The 14,364-nt window shown below is 37.6% G+C and overlaps 4 protein-coding genes across 4 annotated transcripts; 2 read left to right on the top strand and 2 right to left on the bottom strand.

The window, feature by feature from the left end:
• Positions 1-90: 90 nt before the first annotated feature.
• LOC137580333 (transcription termination factor 4, mitochondrial) lies at positions 91-1,380 on the bottom strand. Its single transcript, XM_068294325.1, is given in 3 exon segments — positions 91-529; positions 531-983; positions 1,044-1,380. Coding segments are annotated over 3 exon segments (870 nt in total). The 5' UTR covers positions 1,098-1,380; the 3' UTR covers positions 91-166.
• Positions 1,207-4,376, top strand: LOC137580332 (trans-1,2-dihydrobenzene-1,2-diol dehydrogenase). Its single transcript, XM_068294324.1, has 5 exons — positions 1,207-1,321; positions 3,016-3,270; positions 3,340-3,631; positions 3,701-3,947; positions 4,029-4,376. The coding sequence occupies exons 2-5, from the start codon at positions 3,063-3,065 to the stop codon at positions 4,284-4,286; spliced, it is 1,005 nt and encodes a 334-aa protein (XP_068150425.1). The 5' UTR covers positions 1,207-1,321; positions 3,016-3,062; the 3' UTR covers positions 4,287-4,376.
• A 1,235-nt stretch (positions 4,377-5,611) lies between these two features.
• Positions 5,612-6,905, top strand: LOC137580900 (trans-1,2-dihydrobenzene-1,2-diol dehydrogenase). Its single transcript, XM_068295044.1, has 3 exons — positions 5,612-6,074; positions 6,131-6,507; positions 6,569-6,905. The coding sequence occupies exons 1-3, from the start codon at positions 5,687-5,689 to the stop codon at positions 6,821-6,823; spliced, it is 1,020 nt and encodes a 339-aa protein (XP_068151145.1). The 5' UTR covers positions 5,612-5,686; the 3' UTR covers positions 6,824-6,905.
• A 1,303-nt stretch (positions 6,906-8,208) lies between these two features.
• Positions 8,209-13,405, bottom strand: Axud1 (AXIN1 up-regulated 1). Its single transcript, XM_068295770.1, has 3 exons — positions 13,053-13,405; positions 9,821-11,871; positions 8,209-9,383 (listed from the first exon to the last, which is right to left on the bottom strand). The coding sequence occupies exons 2-3, from the start codon at positions 11,705-11,707 to the stop codon at positions 8,667-8,669; spliced, it is 2,604 nt and encodes an 867-aa protein (XP_068151871.1). The 5' UTR covers positions 11,708-11,871; positions 13,053-13,405; the 3' UTR covers positions 8,209-8,666.
• Positions 13,406-14,364: the final 959 nt, after the last annotated feature.

Here is a 14,364-nt window from a genome sequence, read left to right as displayed (position 1 = left end):
TCGTTGAAACCCGAATAGCCCTGTTACATTTAACAGAACTCTCAAATGATGCTGTTAAAATGCTACCATTTAAATTTTTTATACCAGCGGTTTTGTTTTCTTTTCCGTTTCAAAGGTAAGCGTTTTATTACTAACTTATAATTATTTAACTTTTTAACGCAAATTACTAAGAATCATCTTCATCACTCGATTCCTCTTCTTCGGCCTGTTTGGACCTTTTTCCTTTGCGGTTGAGTTCGCGGGCAAACAATTCCTTAAAAACTTCATATTCCGGTAAGGTGATGTGACAAATCTTTGTAGCAAATGTCTTCTCCGATGTATCCGTTATCTGATATAACTTATTATTCGTTGATGGCTCGTTGGGATCAGCTTTAAGAGCACGGGGCTTGAACAGGCCCAGACGCGTGAGAAACATGTGCCTACATCTCAATTCATCAATTCCCAAAGCCAACGCCGATGACTTGACAATCTCTGGCACCTCAATACGCATCACATCAATTATATAGTCAAGTTTCTCTTCCAAACTTTTTTTCCGATTGGGCCAATATGTTTGGACTGTTCATCAGCAATTTCCACACATTCTTGTTCGTAGTTACTCGACTCTTTAGGTATGCTATGTGGGAAAGCAACTGATGTGCATCAGTACCATCGCCGCCTACGTCGAGCAATTGTGGATATTTGGTTAAAAGCAAGTGCAGCCAATATTCACCAAACTGGCAGGCTCTCCAAATCTCTATGCTATCTACAATACGCTGTGGACTCCGTTTCAAAATTGCAGGGTTTCCAGTGACAATTCTAAGGAAGTTTATGGTATCCAGTCCGTGATTATGAAAGGTTTCGTGGGCACGTCGCCAGACATCAGATGTGTAGATACCCAGAGTGGGCTCCAATTTGACGGCTTCATCAATATGGGTCTGTTCTAGTTGCAGAGGAGCAGTTGTAGCCGCTTTGTTGGTGTGCATATGCCTGGCAAAGCATCTTATCTGTAACATTTAAAAAAACAAATTAACTGAACTTTTCATATAACATTTATTAATATTTACCAGCGTTTGATGTCTTAAGACAGGTTGTGTATTAAATAAGATTTTTCTTAACATTTCTCAGGTTTAAAAAAAAAAAAACAATCAACAGATGATTGACACTGTTAGAGATGGTACAATATTAACCGAACATAACATTATTTACACGTGTAGATAAGTAGTTACCATTCTGTGTGTGGGTGAGTGTCAATTTAATTTGTTTATAAATAGATGTCGCATTTTTTTATACAACAGAGTGGAAAGTTTCCTAAAATTTTTTTTGCATCAATAGCAAAGTTAAAGTAAGTTTTTTAATACAGTGAATTTACACACATAAAACTACATAAATATATATTTACATAGAAACCTATGAATGTATATATGTATGTATGTATGTATTTTGAAATGAATTTACACCGGCAAGATACTTATAGTAATCTTTAAAAAATTATAAGCACAATTGTGGACTTTATTATTAATTAGATTGAGGCAACCAATTCCAAACGGTGCTTACAGGTTTAACTCCCTTCGGAGCCATTACTTATATTCATATATCGGCTATGGCGCACTTCTGATACCCTAACAAATTTCCGCTTAATTAAAATAAAAAGTATGCAAAATTATTCAATATAATATACATACATATAATAAAAAGGAAAACAAAACCAGTAACTATTTTTGCGTGAAAGTCACTTAAAAATGATTGAGCTTGCAAACTTTCAAAATTTTCGATTTAAAACACATGCTTCTGTTTATTTTCTTAGGGCTCAGCAAATATAATTCTAAAAATCATAATTGGGTACTTTAGAATTCGCCACGTATGATACATACGGAGACTTTAACAGGTTTCCAAAGTCCCCTATCGTATACCTTACCCTACAAAGCTTATATGTATGTGTATTTTGAAATAAGTTGCAAGCCTCTAGTGGAAACAAAGATTCTCCTTTTTTGAAGAGTGTCTTTTAATGAAATGCAATTGTGCAAACACTTGTTGCTGTCGCGGAAATTTCATTTCCAATAAACAGCAAGTACAGGCTGCGTTTCTACTATCAAAATGAGATGGTTGTCAAGCAGGGCCGGTTTCAGAAAAGTCAATACACTCGGGCCTATCCCCTAGAAAGTCTTAAAATATTATCAGAAAATAAATTTAAAAAATTTGCTTATTATCCTGTTGTCCCTTTTACCTCTTGTTTGTTTGCTTTTCTTTCGTTATTATCGGTTAATTACGTATAAAGCGTTTGTCTATATATTTATATAATTAGTTACTATTTTCATAGCTTTTTGTAAACTTATTGATTTTGTTCTGTGTGAAATATGTATATAAAATTTTGATAAACAGCCATGTGTTTGGGTGGACCAGTTTTAAAAGAATCCCCCAAAGAAACCTCCAGCGTTGGTAAGATACTTTGCCAATGGCTAAAAAAATGTTGAATGGGGTTAAATGTTTGAAATAAAGGCAAACAGTTATTAGGCTTGATGACTAGAGAATTAATAGAGAAGACTAGAATTTTTTTGGTCATACATTTTATGGGTGTTTATACGTTTTTGTGCTTTATACCACACAGAGGCTTTATCTACCAATCGATTCGTAAAGTGACGTTAGACAATGACAACAAGTTTCCAGCAAACTATTTACGATTGGGGGTGGGGCGAGTCATGAAGATGGCGGAGGGCTCGTTCTATCCGCAATCTACGTGTTCTCTGCCTATTTCATAATAATCAATTGAAAATCTAATATTTTTTTCTGGAGTACTCATTCGTTTTTTTTTTTTATTATTTTTGTTAAGGTCAAACTCAATAACATTGTGAAATTTAACAATTACATTAACTAAAATAAAAAATAAATTATCAAGGGTTTTTTTTTGGGGGAAACAAACATTAAAAAGAGAAAGAATAGAGATAGAGAGCGGGAGAGGGAGAGAACGAGTGCTGATAAGAGAAACAAATGCTCCCCACAGACCGTATCATATTTAACTAACGGTGATTTCTGACTCAGATTCATTCGCAGTTCAATTGTGAAACGTTCAACATCAAGGGAGAATTATGTCGAAAATAATCCGTTGGGGCATTGCATCGGCTGGCAAGATCAGCGAGGATTTTGTAATTGCCTTGGGCACTCTGCCGGCCACAGATCATAAGGTTCAAGCAATTGCTGCTCGCTCTTTGGACCGTGCCCAGGAGTTTGCTAAGAAGCATGAGATCCCAAATGCTTATGGTAGTTACGATGAGCTGGCCAATGCCAAGGATGTGGGTAAGTGAGAAAGAAGTGATCCTAAACTTTATTAGAGAACTAAAAAATCTTTCTTTTCTATTCTCAAAGATGTTGTCTATATTGGTACACTGAATCCCCAGCATTATGAGGTTTGCCTGCTAATGTTGAACAAGGGCAAAAATGTGCTCTGCGAGAAGCCTCTGGCCATGAACAAGAAGCAGGTGGAAGGCATTCTGGCTGCCGCCAAGGCAAACAAACGGTTCTTCATGGAGGCAGTTTGGTCACGTTTCTTCCCCAGCTATGCTCATGTGCGTGATCTCATTTCCAGCGGCAAACTTGGCACAGTTCAGGATGTAGAGGTTAACTTTGGCTTCCCCTTGCTTCAAGTGGATCGTTTGCAGTAAGTTTTCCATAGAAATTAAGTATCAGATTTAAATTTTCATGATTGTTTTTCTTTCTTTTTTCATAGGAAACGCGAACTGGGCGGTGGCGTTGTCTACGATCTGGGAATCTACACAATTCAGGTATCACAGTGGGCCTTCCAGGAGAAACCCGAAAAGATTGAGTCACATGGTTCATTAAATGCTGAGGGCATTGATGATGATGTATCAGCCACATTGACCTATAGCGGCGGCAGACAATCTCGGATGCGTTTCTCTTCCAAGGAAAAGCTGTCCAACACTGCTGTCATCAAGGGCACAAAAGGTCAAGTTACGGTAAGCACCTGGTTATACTCTTTCTTATCTGTATAATCTAATCATGATGGCAATGAATTGTCATTTCATTCTCGTCTCTAGCTGATCGACTTCTGGACTCCCAACAAACTGATCGATATCGATGGCAAGGAAAAGGAATGGCTTCCACCTAAGGGAAAACATCAAACAAATTATGCCAATTCCGAGGCTATGCGCTATGAGGCCGAGGCAGTGCGTCAATCCATACTCGCCGGCGAGGTGGAGAACAAGAATGTCAGCTATGCTGACAGTTTGTTGTTTGCCGAAATTGAGGATACTATTCGCAAACAAATCGGTGTTCTCAATAAATATGATGAATAGAGAGATTTAAGGCAACATCTACTTAATTTTACACCTACAAGAAATTGAAACTTAACTTTACTTAAATAAATGTAATCTTAAAAAAATGAATTATAATATTTCAAAATGAAAATCTAAAGTTCTGAAGTGATACTTGTAAAGTAAAATAGGGCCATCTAACAATTATTAACAACTGACATCAATTTGACATTCTCATTTCGATTGCAGAGTATGAAGAGATAGCGTGTATATTGATCACGTTTCTTTGGCGTGTGAATTTGTCTTATCTAAATGTCTAGTAGCCGGTTTTCTACTATTACCCCCCATATCTTATCAACACGGTGCCTGTTGCTTAGCTTTGCTCTGCTTTTGGTCGTGAATCTTAACATAAACATTTTTTGATTATAAAAATTTAATCTATTTGCCCGTTCTGGAGCGTCATTCTTCAATCAAAGATTATAAACTACCGAATTTAATTTAATCTAATTAACTGATGCCACAATTATTGTGTATTCTAGTGAACACAACTGTACCCGTTTTTGCGTTTGCAATTGACGAAAAAGGAGGCTCGTCTTTGATAGAGATAAGAATTCCGGTTATGTCATTTATTTGTACTGTGATAGATAACGCTTAGAACTTGAGAATGAGAGCCCTCTTGGGAAAGGTATATCACCTAGGGAAGTTTTGTTTCTAACCTTTTGAAGCTCTTTGATAAGAAAGAGATAAGACAGAAGAGTCTTGGGTAACCCATAAATAGTAGGGAACGTAATTTCTTTCAAAAATAGTTTTTGGAAAATTGAATATTTCACAGATTTGCTCATGAACCTGAACTTCAGTCAACTTAATCTGTTATTTATGGACTTCTATGATGATCAGTTCAACTATACAAGTAATGCATTGATTAAGTGAGAGTTCGAACAACTGAATAGATGACAAATAAGAGAATGAACAAATGAACATGTTGACTCAATACAAATAGTTGTCTATCTATGCTCAATCACTTAAGTGAATAATTGGGTGAGAGAAGCATTGAGTCGGTGAACAAATGAATGATTGAACAACTTAACAAGTGAGAACGAAACACTCGATGAAAAGAGTAAGATTATCTTTGCTCATTTACTCAAGATAGACTCAAAAGCATCTGGGAGAAGGTTAGCGATGGCAAATGCCAACCCGTGCCCATGTCTCTGTCCCTTTTTTTCCCGGTTCGCCTTATCAATTGGAATGCAATGCGGAATAAACTGCAGTGAATGCAGATGTTCAAAACTGATAATGAATTGCCTCGGGAAGAGGGGCGCCAGTTCTCTCTCTCTTTACTCTATCTATCTATCTATCTATCGGACACAGTTGAGCCAGTGGTCTGAAAGCAACGACATCGCCCACAACGACACTCCGAAAACAACGTCCAGTCCATTCCATCGATGATGCAAAGCCAGACATCAGATACTTTAAACTGGGGCATAGCGGCAGCGGGCAGAATAACCCAAGATTTTGTCACTGCCCTGGCCACCATCGAGAATTCGCATCACACTGTGCTAGCTGTGGCAGATGTAGATGGTGCCAGAGCTCAGGAGTTTGCTCAAAGGAATCAAATTCCCAGACATTATGATGGTTTCGATATGTTGGCTCTCGATCGGGATGTAAATGTGGTATATGTAGGCACATTAAATCCCTTTCATTACGCCGTGGTGCACTTACTCTTGTCTAGGGGCAAGCATGTCTTATGTGAAACGCCAATCTGTTTGAGATACGAGCAAGCTATGGAGCTATATAGTTTGGCCGAGCAGCGAGGAGTCTTCCTAATGGAGGGTGAGTAGTGTTCCCAGTGACAAGTCAATAATAAAATCTACATTGGGTAATTTCAGGAATGTGGTCCCGCTGCTTTCCCAGCTATGATCGTCTACGTGAACTCCTCCTAAGTGATGCCATTGGCGAGATAAATCTAGTCAAAATTCAACATGGTTTCCGCCTAAGCAATGTGGAGAGAGTTTGCACCCGAGCTCTAGGTGGTTCGGTTATACTCGATATGGGAATCTATGCCCTACAATTGGGACAATTCGTCTTTGGAACGCCGCCATTAAAAATTATTCCGAGTGGCACACAATTAAACGGAGATCGTGTCGATATGCAAACGGAATTCATTCTGGATTATGGCGACAATCGTCGTCTGGTGGCCTTAATCACTGGACTAGAGCATCTGGAGAATGACGCCGTCATCGTTGGCACCAAAGGCGAGATTAAGGTGAGTCTAAATGACCTGCAGGTTCAGTTGGTTATCAATATAATTTCCACTTTAAACGCAGCTCTCGAATTATTGGTGCTGCACTCAATTGATACGTTCCAATGGTTCCTCGCCCGAATCTTGGCCACTGCCCAAGGCCAAATTTGATTTTCATTATACCAACTCGTGTGGTCTGCGCTACGAGGCCGAAGAAGTACGCAAATGCATAGAGAAACGTTTGCTGGAGTCTCCGAAGTTCACCCATGCTGCCAGTTTGGAGTTAATTGCCATTAGTGAGAAATTACGACGACAAATTGGAGTTACTTTTGATATTTAAATTATTCAGTTAAAATAATCAAATATTCAGCTGTAATAAACGAATCGAATTTGTGATAAAAATATATTGAAATTTTGAACTATGTGAACTGATTTTCTTAGTTTAAACCTACGAGGAAACAACACAAAAAAAGGTATTCTGTTGGCGCCAAGGATACCTCGACTCAGGATCGTCTGAAATTTAAATTTAACGCGGCGTTAGAGTTAGATTCTGATCACGATTTTAGGATTTTTTTTTAACACAATAGCATCCGCTCTAGCCTATATTTATTTTGTTTAATAATTTAGTGTAGGACTAGAATTATGCCTTTTCTGGGTTAGTTGCATTTTGTTTTATTAAAATTGTTTCAGAGTTACTGTATCCTTGCCGCAAGTTCAAATAAAAGTTTCGAGAAAAATGCGTTCAAAGTTTGCCTCACAAAAAACTTTGATATCTCCTAAAGTATTTGGAATAGCCATTTTGGGACGATATTCGCAATACTCTAAAAAAAATAATTTAAGTTAAAAATAAAATGTGAAAAACATTTTTCCCAACCAAGAATTCATTATTAATTTTCATCCCGAAAGCTTTTGAACTATAAAAGAACAGATTCACTTAAGAATTATGTATGTGTATGATGTATTTATCTATTTTGTATTTATCTTTACCCACAAGAAGCCAATTGGACTATTTGGCCAAACTATTTCTTCTGGCCAGAAAAAGTTATTAATCATACTTTCTGTATATAGAAATTTTTGTTTGATAAATTTTTGTATTCAATATTTATTTTAATAAATCGCAATTAAGTTGTTTTATTTTTTATTTCTTGTTGTTTTGTTATCAATTGTTGTTGCATTTGTTATTTTGTTTTTCTGTTCTGTTCAATTATCTTTTTTCTTTTTCACTTTTTTCTTTCTTGCATATATTTATAGTACATATTAATTATTTATATTGTTGTTGTTGGTTGGTGTTGCTGCAAATTTTTCTTATAGACTTTGATAGACCTACATAAATATATATGCTAAAATATCAGCAAACCAGAAAAACTTATCAACTAAATGAATACTTAAAAGCAGCTAATTGCAAATATAATTACATTTAATTTCAGAGAGAGAAAAAAATAATTTGAATAACATATAATCTAGAAAATCGCATATAAATTTGAACTAAATGCAAAATACAAGAAAAAAATGACAAATAAATTATTTGAGTTAGTACATTTAGTACAAAAAAAAAAAAAAAATTTGAAAAATTGTAAAATTTGAAAACTAATTTTTTTGTTTTAGATATTTGACATTTATAAGTTAAATGAAATAAAAATAATGCTAAAAAAAATTAATGAAATATTTTTTAAATTCGCAGTTTTTGTTATTTCCTTTTAAATGATTCGTTTTGTGTTGTAAATACATACAATAAATTTGGTTCATTTAAAACAATTGATTAAAATAAAATTGCGTTTTGCGTTTGGTTGGAAGATTTATCATAATTCAATAACTGCTTTTTGTTTTTTTTTTTCTTTGTTTTAGGAAAAAGTTGAACGAAACTTAAGCAACAAAGTATTTTACCTAATTATAATTTGCACTTAACGTCTAATTACGAGTTTAACAATTAAAAATTATTTATACACAAGGCGAGGAGGGAAGGATGAAGAATTTCCAGCCCACGCTCTCTCTCTCTCTCTATCTCTCTCGGTTGAAAAGGTCTCCAAAGTTGATTTGATGGCTCACCAGGCTTTTCCACTTTCCAATACATTTTGATTACCAATTCTAACGTTAACGTCCGCCGCCTTAAACATAATTAAGTCTTCTGCTGTGTAAAATTGCTATAAAAAACTATTCCACGATTTATTCTCTGTACCCAATCTCTAAGTGGTTTCTGTCAGAGATTGCACATCCAGCGGCTGACGTGGTTGTGGTCCTTGTATGTTTGGTGCTAAGGAGGATTGTTGTGCTGTTGCTGCTCCTACTGCTGATATTTCTGGCAATTTTGTCTCTACCACAGTCACTATGGGCGTGGGATTGATCAAAGGTGGCGGTAGTTCCTCAAAGGTCATACAACTACGATGTTGTGCATCCTCAACAATGGGTGGCGTTTCAATGGAATCAATGTTAGTGGCTGCCAATGTTGATGATGATGATGATATCGAGCTTATTCTAACTCCACCATAACCCTCGGAGACGGCCACCAGGGCAGCTGTTGTATTACGATTATGCTGCAGTAAATCATTTATTTGCGACAGACGCGACGAGCTGGCAATGGGTGAATTGAGGCTTATGAATTCGGCTGGCGAGGAGGCGGCTGATGCTGCTATTGAGGCCACAGAATTGCCACCAAGACGAGGTGAACAACTGCCATTGGTTGTTGTCGACGCAGCTGTCATTGAGGCGGTGGTCTGATATTGAGAATTGGTGGATGAGGCTGTTGTGGTGGCATTACCAAACGGTGGAGCCGACGGCACGGAACAAGATCTAAAAGCACTGGGTGTGCCAGCAGGAGAGTTGGCTGCAACAGCTCCAGCTGTGGCAGCGGCGACGGCGGGTGATGATGTATGCTGATAGGAGACAGTTTGGTAGGAAGTCATCTGAAAAATAAAAATACAAATTTTAATTGTTTTAGATGTAAGAAATCAAAAAACTTATAATACCAGCACAAAGACGAAGCAAGGAAAAATTAAGCAAAGTTTTTTACCAAAGTTTATTGAATGTAAGCGAAATCAAAAGAACGAATCTTTCAAAATTTTTAATCCTTTTTATCTTGTATGAGCCGCACCCTTTCTAAAGGTAGCAAAAATATATTTGTCTAGGAATAACAGTAAAGTTGGTGGGAAAAGTTTCATGGGCTCTTGGGAAGAGTTTGTGTTGGTATGAACTTTGTCCGTCATACTATCTCTTATATTTTAACGGTTTTTTTTAAACAAACTTTTAACGAAAATTATAAGAAACTCAGTCCAAAGTTAAAAAAAAAAGTTAATCAAAAAACTGTTCTACATAGAAAACCAAAGAAGATTTAGAAACTCACCTGAGCATTGCCATAGCTCAGTGATTGATAGAGTTCTCCATAGGCGGGAGTACCATTGCTATTACTGCCAAACAAACCGGAATCAAGGCTATCCAATTGTGTGTAACCAGAATATTGATTCTGTTGCTGGATTGCTGAATTGCCAGGCGAGTTGACAGCAACAATTTGTTGCTGCTGCTGTTGTTGCTGATAGTAGCTAACACTGCTATCCGGCGTATAAGCTGGCGAGGCATAACCTGAACTATAATTCGATTGCGTCTGCATGAAATAACAATGAGGCGAAGTTGCTGCAGACTGCGTTGCTCCATTAGCACCACCATTTGTGTAGCTATTTGATTGTTGCTGCAGCTGCAGTTGCTGTTGCTGGACCCCTTGCCGTTGCTCCAAATCTAAACGCATCACTGTGTGTATATAATGGGTACGCACACGCGTGGGATTAAACTCAACACGACCGACAGTATTGCCACAAGCTTCTCGCGAACAACCACATGGGAACATGGCACGATCCACTTGACACTTGATGCCCGCCTGGCTGCAGGCACAGGTCTCGGGATCGCAGAATTCTCGACACGAACAGCCGCAAACCTCACGTGAATTTCGGATGTCACGACAATCACTTTTCTCGCTAGCATCGATTTTACGCACTCCCGCCGCCTTGAGCAGGGCTCGCCTTTGCTTGGGGGTCACCGGTTGCAGGAAGCCATTGGAACCATCATCTGGATCTGAGCTGCTACTCTCGCTTAGATAATCCTCTTCGGATTCTTCGCTATCATCAGTGCTGGAGCCTCGAGTTTGCAGATCTTGATTTTGATTACGATGTGCACGCCTCAGCTCGGCTGCATGTTCTGCCAATGTCATTGTCTTGAAGGCAATATGTCTCGCCCCCATTCCAAGAGTGCAGCCCCCCGCAGTGGGCACGCAACTGAAACCCTGCTGACGTGGAAAGTAATAGACTTTGACATTATCGAAATTGATGCAACGTTTCGGACGCTTTTGAGCTTGAGGTGTAGCTTGGGAGGAGGAGCTGCTACTGGCTATATCTGGTATAGCCAAATCGATGCTATCTTCAACCTCTAGACGACGTTTAAGATTGGATCGTATGGGCTTAATCGGGCTATTGGTTGATGATGAGGTCGTCGTCGTCGTCGTCTCTTTAATAATAGAAGTCTCACTGCCCAAGCCTGAATCTGAGCCACCATCGCTGCTTCGTAGCTCCTCCTCTTTGGTCTTGGTCTGCTTTGGAGGTTCTGCCGGATTTGCCCTCAGCTCATCTGTTTGTCTATTTGTTTCCGTTTGATGGGCATTTGCCGCATTTGTTGTTTCCTGATGATTTATTTTTAACCATAATATATCACTACTTGTGTCCACTTCATCATTGGTGGTCACTGATGATGAATCCAATATGGTATCAATGGCTAAAGGATCTTCGGATACATTATCCGAAGCTAGAGATGAATTGAGATCTGTATCGATGACAATAATCTCATTGTTGGGAAAATCATCGAGCTCGAGGAATTCCTCTTCCAATTGATCATCTTCAAGGTGTAGCTGTTGCTGCTGGTGGTGTTGCTCGACAGGATCATGAGCAAAATCAGCCAATTCATCATCTAATTGTATCGGCAAAGATTTCACTTTACTTGCATCGATTATCGATGTCTTGATTTGTCTCTCAATATCATCTTCCTCTTCTTCTTCGATTTGTGGCTCTTGTTGCAGTGGCTTTTCCAGTCTCCTGTCTCCGTCACTGCCGACGCTTTCCTCGTCGCCACTTAATCTACTGGTCGCTGGTGCTGAGCTGGTGGTTGCTATTGTTGTTTGGCCAAACATATTCGAGCTGCTGGCATTTTTTTGTATATACGTGAATATCTTTTTGAATGGACTAAACATGCTATCCAGCAGCGCTCACCAGAGACTCCCTTTCTCTTCTTCTTTCCTCTCTACTCGTCACCTCACCACACAACACCACTTCTTTGCGCCCCTCAATCCTCACTGGGGCGTGGCCTTAATTTAATCGTTTTATCTTGTTATCAATCCCTTGAGAACCAAGGCATCTGTAAATATCGAAAAAAAAGAAAAACGAACGTAAATGATGTATTGTTTTTCTAGTTATTTTGACAAAAAAAAAACCCAAAACAAAAATACGTAAACTAAACTAAAGGTAAACAATTATTTTGGTATTGTTAATCGTGCAGTTAAAATTAAAAGATAATAAGAGCATCACTAATTTTTTTAAGGTTTGTAAATTTTTAAAATTGCAACTCGAAGTACGTATAATAACTATAATTACATATGTATATATTATTATAATTTAATTTTAAGATTCAAACGTAAGATAAGAAATCCTGCATCCTGCAGTAAATATGACCACGAGTCGGATTGTATATGTCAATTACTTTAAGTCTTGATCTTTATGACCTTTTACCTTCAAGATGCCTTTTTAGTGGCTGTTAATGATTTTTTTTTTTTTTTTTTTGAGAAATGAGAAGCTCAAAATTTTATTAACTTCTGAATTATTGAAGGATATTTGGAATTTGGGGTGCTTTAAAGAACCATCATACAGCAGTTTCCGGAAAATTTTAGCGTATTCGGAAATTCCCCTACTACAATATATTTGCCTTTCAGGTCTGGGAGGAGAAGCTCATATTGTCGATCAAAAGTATTAGTACCCATAAATTGAATTAATTTTTATCTAAATATTTATGGTCAATTTTGTTTTGCGAAACTTCAACAGTTTTTTTTACAATTGTTATATAAATAATTACTTTACTGAGATGATGACTCGACCCTATTCCATACCGTGTTCTAGAACAAATGGCTAATGTTTTAATAAAAATGTTAATTGAAAATCGGGAAAATTTTAAATTTTTTAGATACAGGTAGACAGCATCAATGCAGAAGAAAAATCCCAGGTCAGGTGTATAAACAAATACAAGGCATACACATATGTATTTACATATGTATGTATAAATCTTTGTGTATCTATTTAACTTTTTTTCCTTTCTTATGTCCGGCGATTAGAGTTTCGCAGGATTTTAGTAGGTTTGACATTTTATGTTTAACTATCAGGCCAAAAATTACCTCATTCTCGGGTTACTGGCGATTAACGAGAGAAGAAAATTTATTCTAAGACAGAAAAAATTGAGCATACAAAATTTCACTTAAGAGAGAAAACAGCACAAAAAAAATTGTTAAGAAATGTGAATTATTGATTAAATCCATATTAAGGACTTACCTTGCCAATTATTGTGGTTTCCTGTCCGAGTGCCCAGGATGCGAAAGTTTTCCGTGGGCGCTTCTCTGGCCCCGCTCCTCTTTGGAATTTGCGTTGCAGCTGCGAGGGGATTGCAAATCGAAGGAATTGTCGGACTTGCTGTCTGTGTGTGTGCGCGCGCGTGTTTGAGGGTGAACGTGAGTGTTTCGTATATTGTATTAAATGTTATATTTTTTAATATTTTCGCATACACGCCTAAGCAAAATTGTTAAAATATTTCCATATCATTTTACTTTAAAGTTTTCCTTTTTTTTTCTTACTTTTCACTAGTGTCGTTTCGATTAGAGGTGGAGAACTATCGATGGTTTGGTTTTGGGAACTATTGAGCTCGATTTTCGATAGGTTTTGCTCTGGAATGTCGATTAACCGATAGGTTTTGCTCCGGAATGTCGATTTTCGATAGGTTTTGCACCGATAATATCGATTAACCGATAGGTTTTGCTCCGTAATACTGTTACACGTTTGCCCATCTCTAGTTAGCAGACTCGCGACTGGTGCGCTTTGTTTTTGTAGCACGAAAATTAACAAGAAAACGAAAACGCAAATACACAAAAAAAACAACAGTAAAGTGCCAGCAACAACAGAAAGTGTGCAAATCTCAAACAAAAACGTGCGTAATTTGTTAAAGCAACTAAAACCGAGTGTTCAGTTCTCATTTGTTTTAAATTCTTCCTGCAATTAATTAAGAAAATTGTGTAAATTTTTTTTCCCTGTCGTCCACCATATTATTATCGTCATCGAGAGAGAGAGAGAGAAAGTTAGAGTGCGGGTCGTTGTATACGCTGACTCAATAAGAGCAAGCGAGAGTGTTATAGAGGTGGCCATGAATTTTTGGGTGCGTTTCGAAGCGAAATCATTTGAAAAAGCGAGATGGCGCTATGCTCAGATTAAAGTGCAGCCTGTACAGTGGGTCTGAAAGACCTTAAAGGCAACTAAAAGTGTCTCAGATTGTGCAAAATCAAATTAGAGTATAAAGTATATAAGAAAGGTTGTCGCTGTTATTAAATCTCCATTGTTATCTGGGCCATATCTGACTATATTGCATTTTATATACAAAATACGAATTAGCCCGGTCTTTGTTCTTAACGTTTTGCGTCTTAATTTCTGTGTGTGTACTATTTTGTTTTTATCTATAAACCATTTGCTGCCTGCCTGTTCTTATCGTGCCAGTCACCACTGGATGGAGAAAGCTCCCTTGCCGCCACCTCCCACCACTCCCAATCCCAACTTCTGCCCTCCACTATAAGTGTCTCCAATGTCTGGAAATGATTAT

Source organism: Drosophila tropicalis, unplaced genomic scaffold (assembly GCF_018151085.1).
Source record: "Drosophila tropicalis isolate 14030-0801.00 unplaced genomic scaffold, ASM1815108v1 contig_845, whole genome shotgun sequence".
In the NCBI taxonomy this organism is placed as follows: Eukaryota; Metazoa; Arthropoda; class Insecta; order Diptera; family Drosophilidae; genus Drosophila; species Drosophila tropicalis.
The sequence above is the reverse complement of the archived record's forward strand: the minus strand, read 5'-3'. Positions and strand labels throughout refer to the sequence as shown.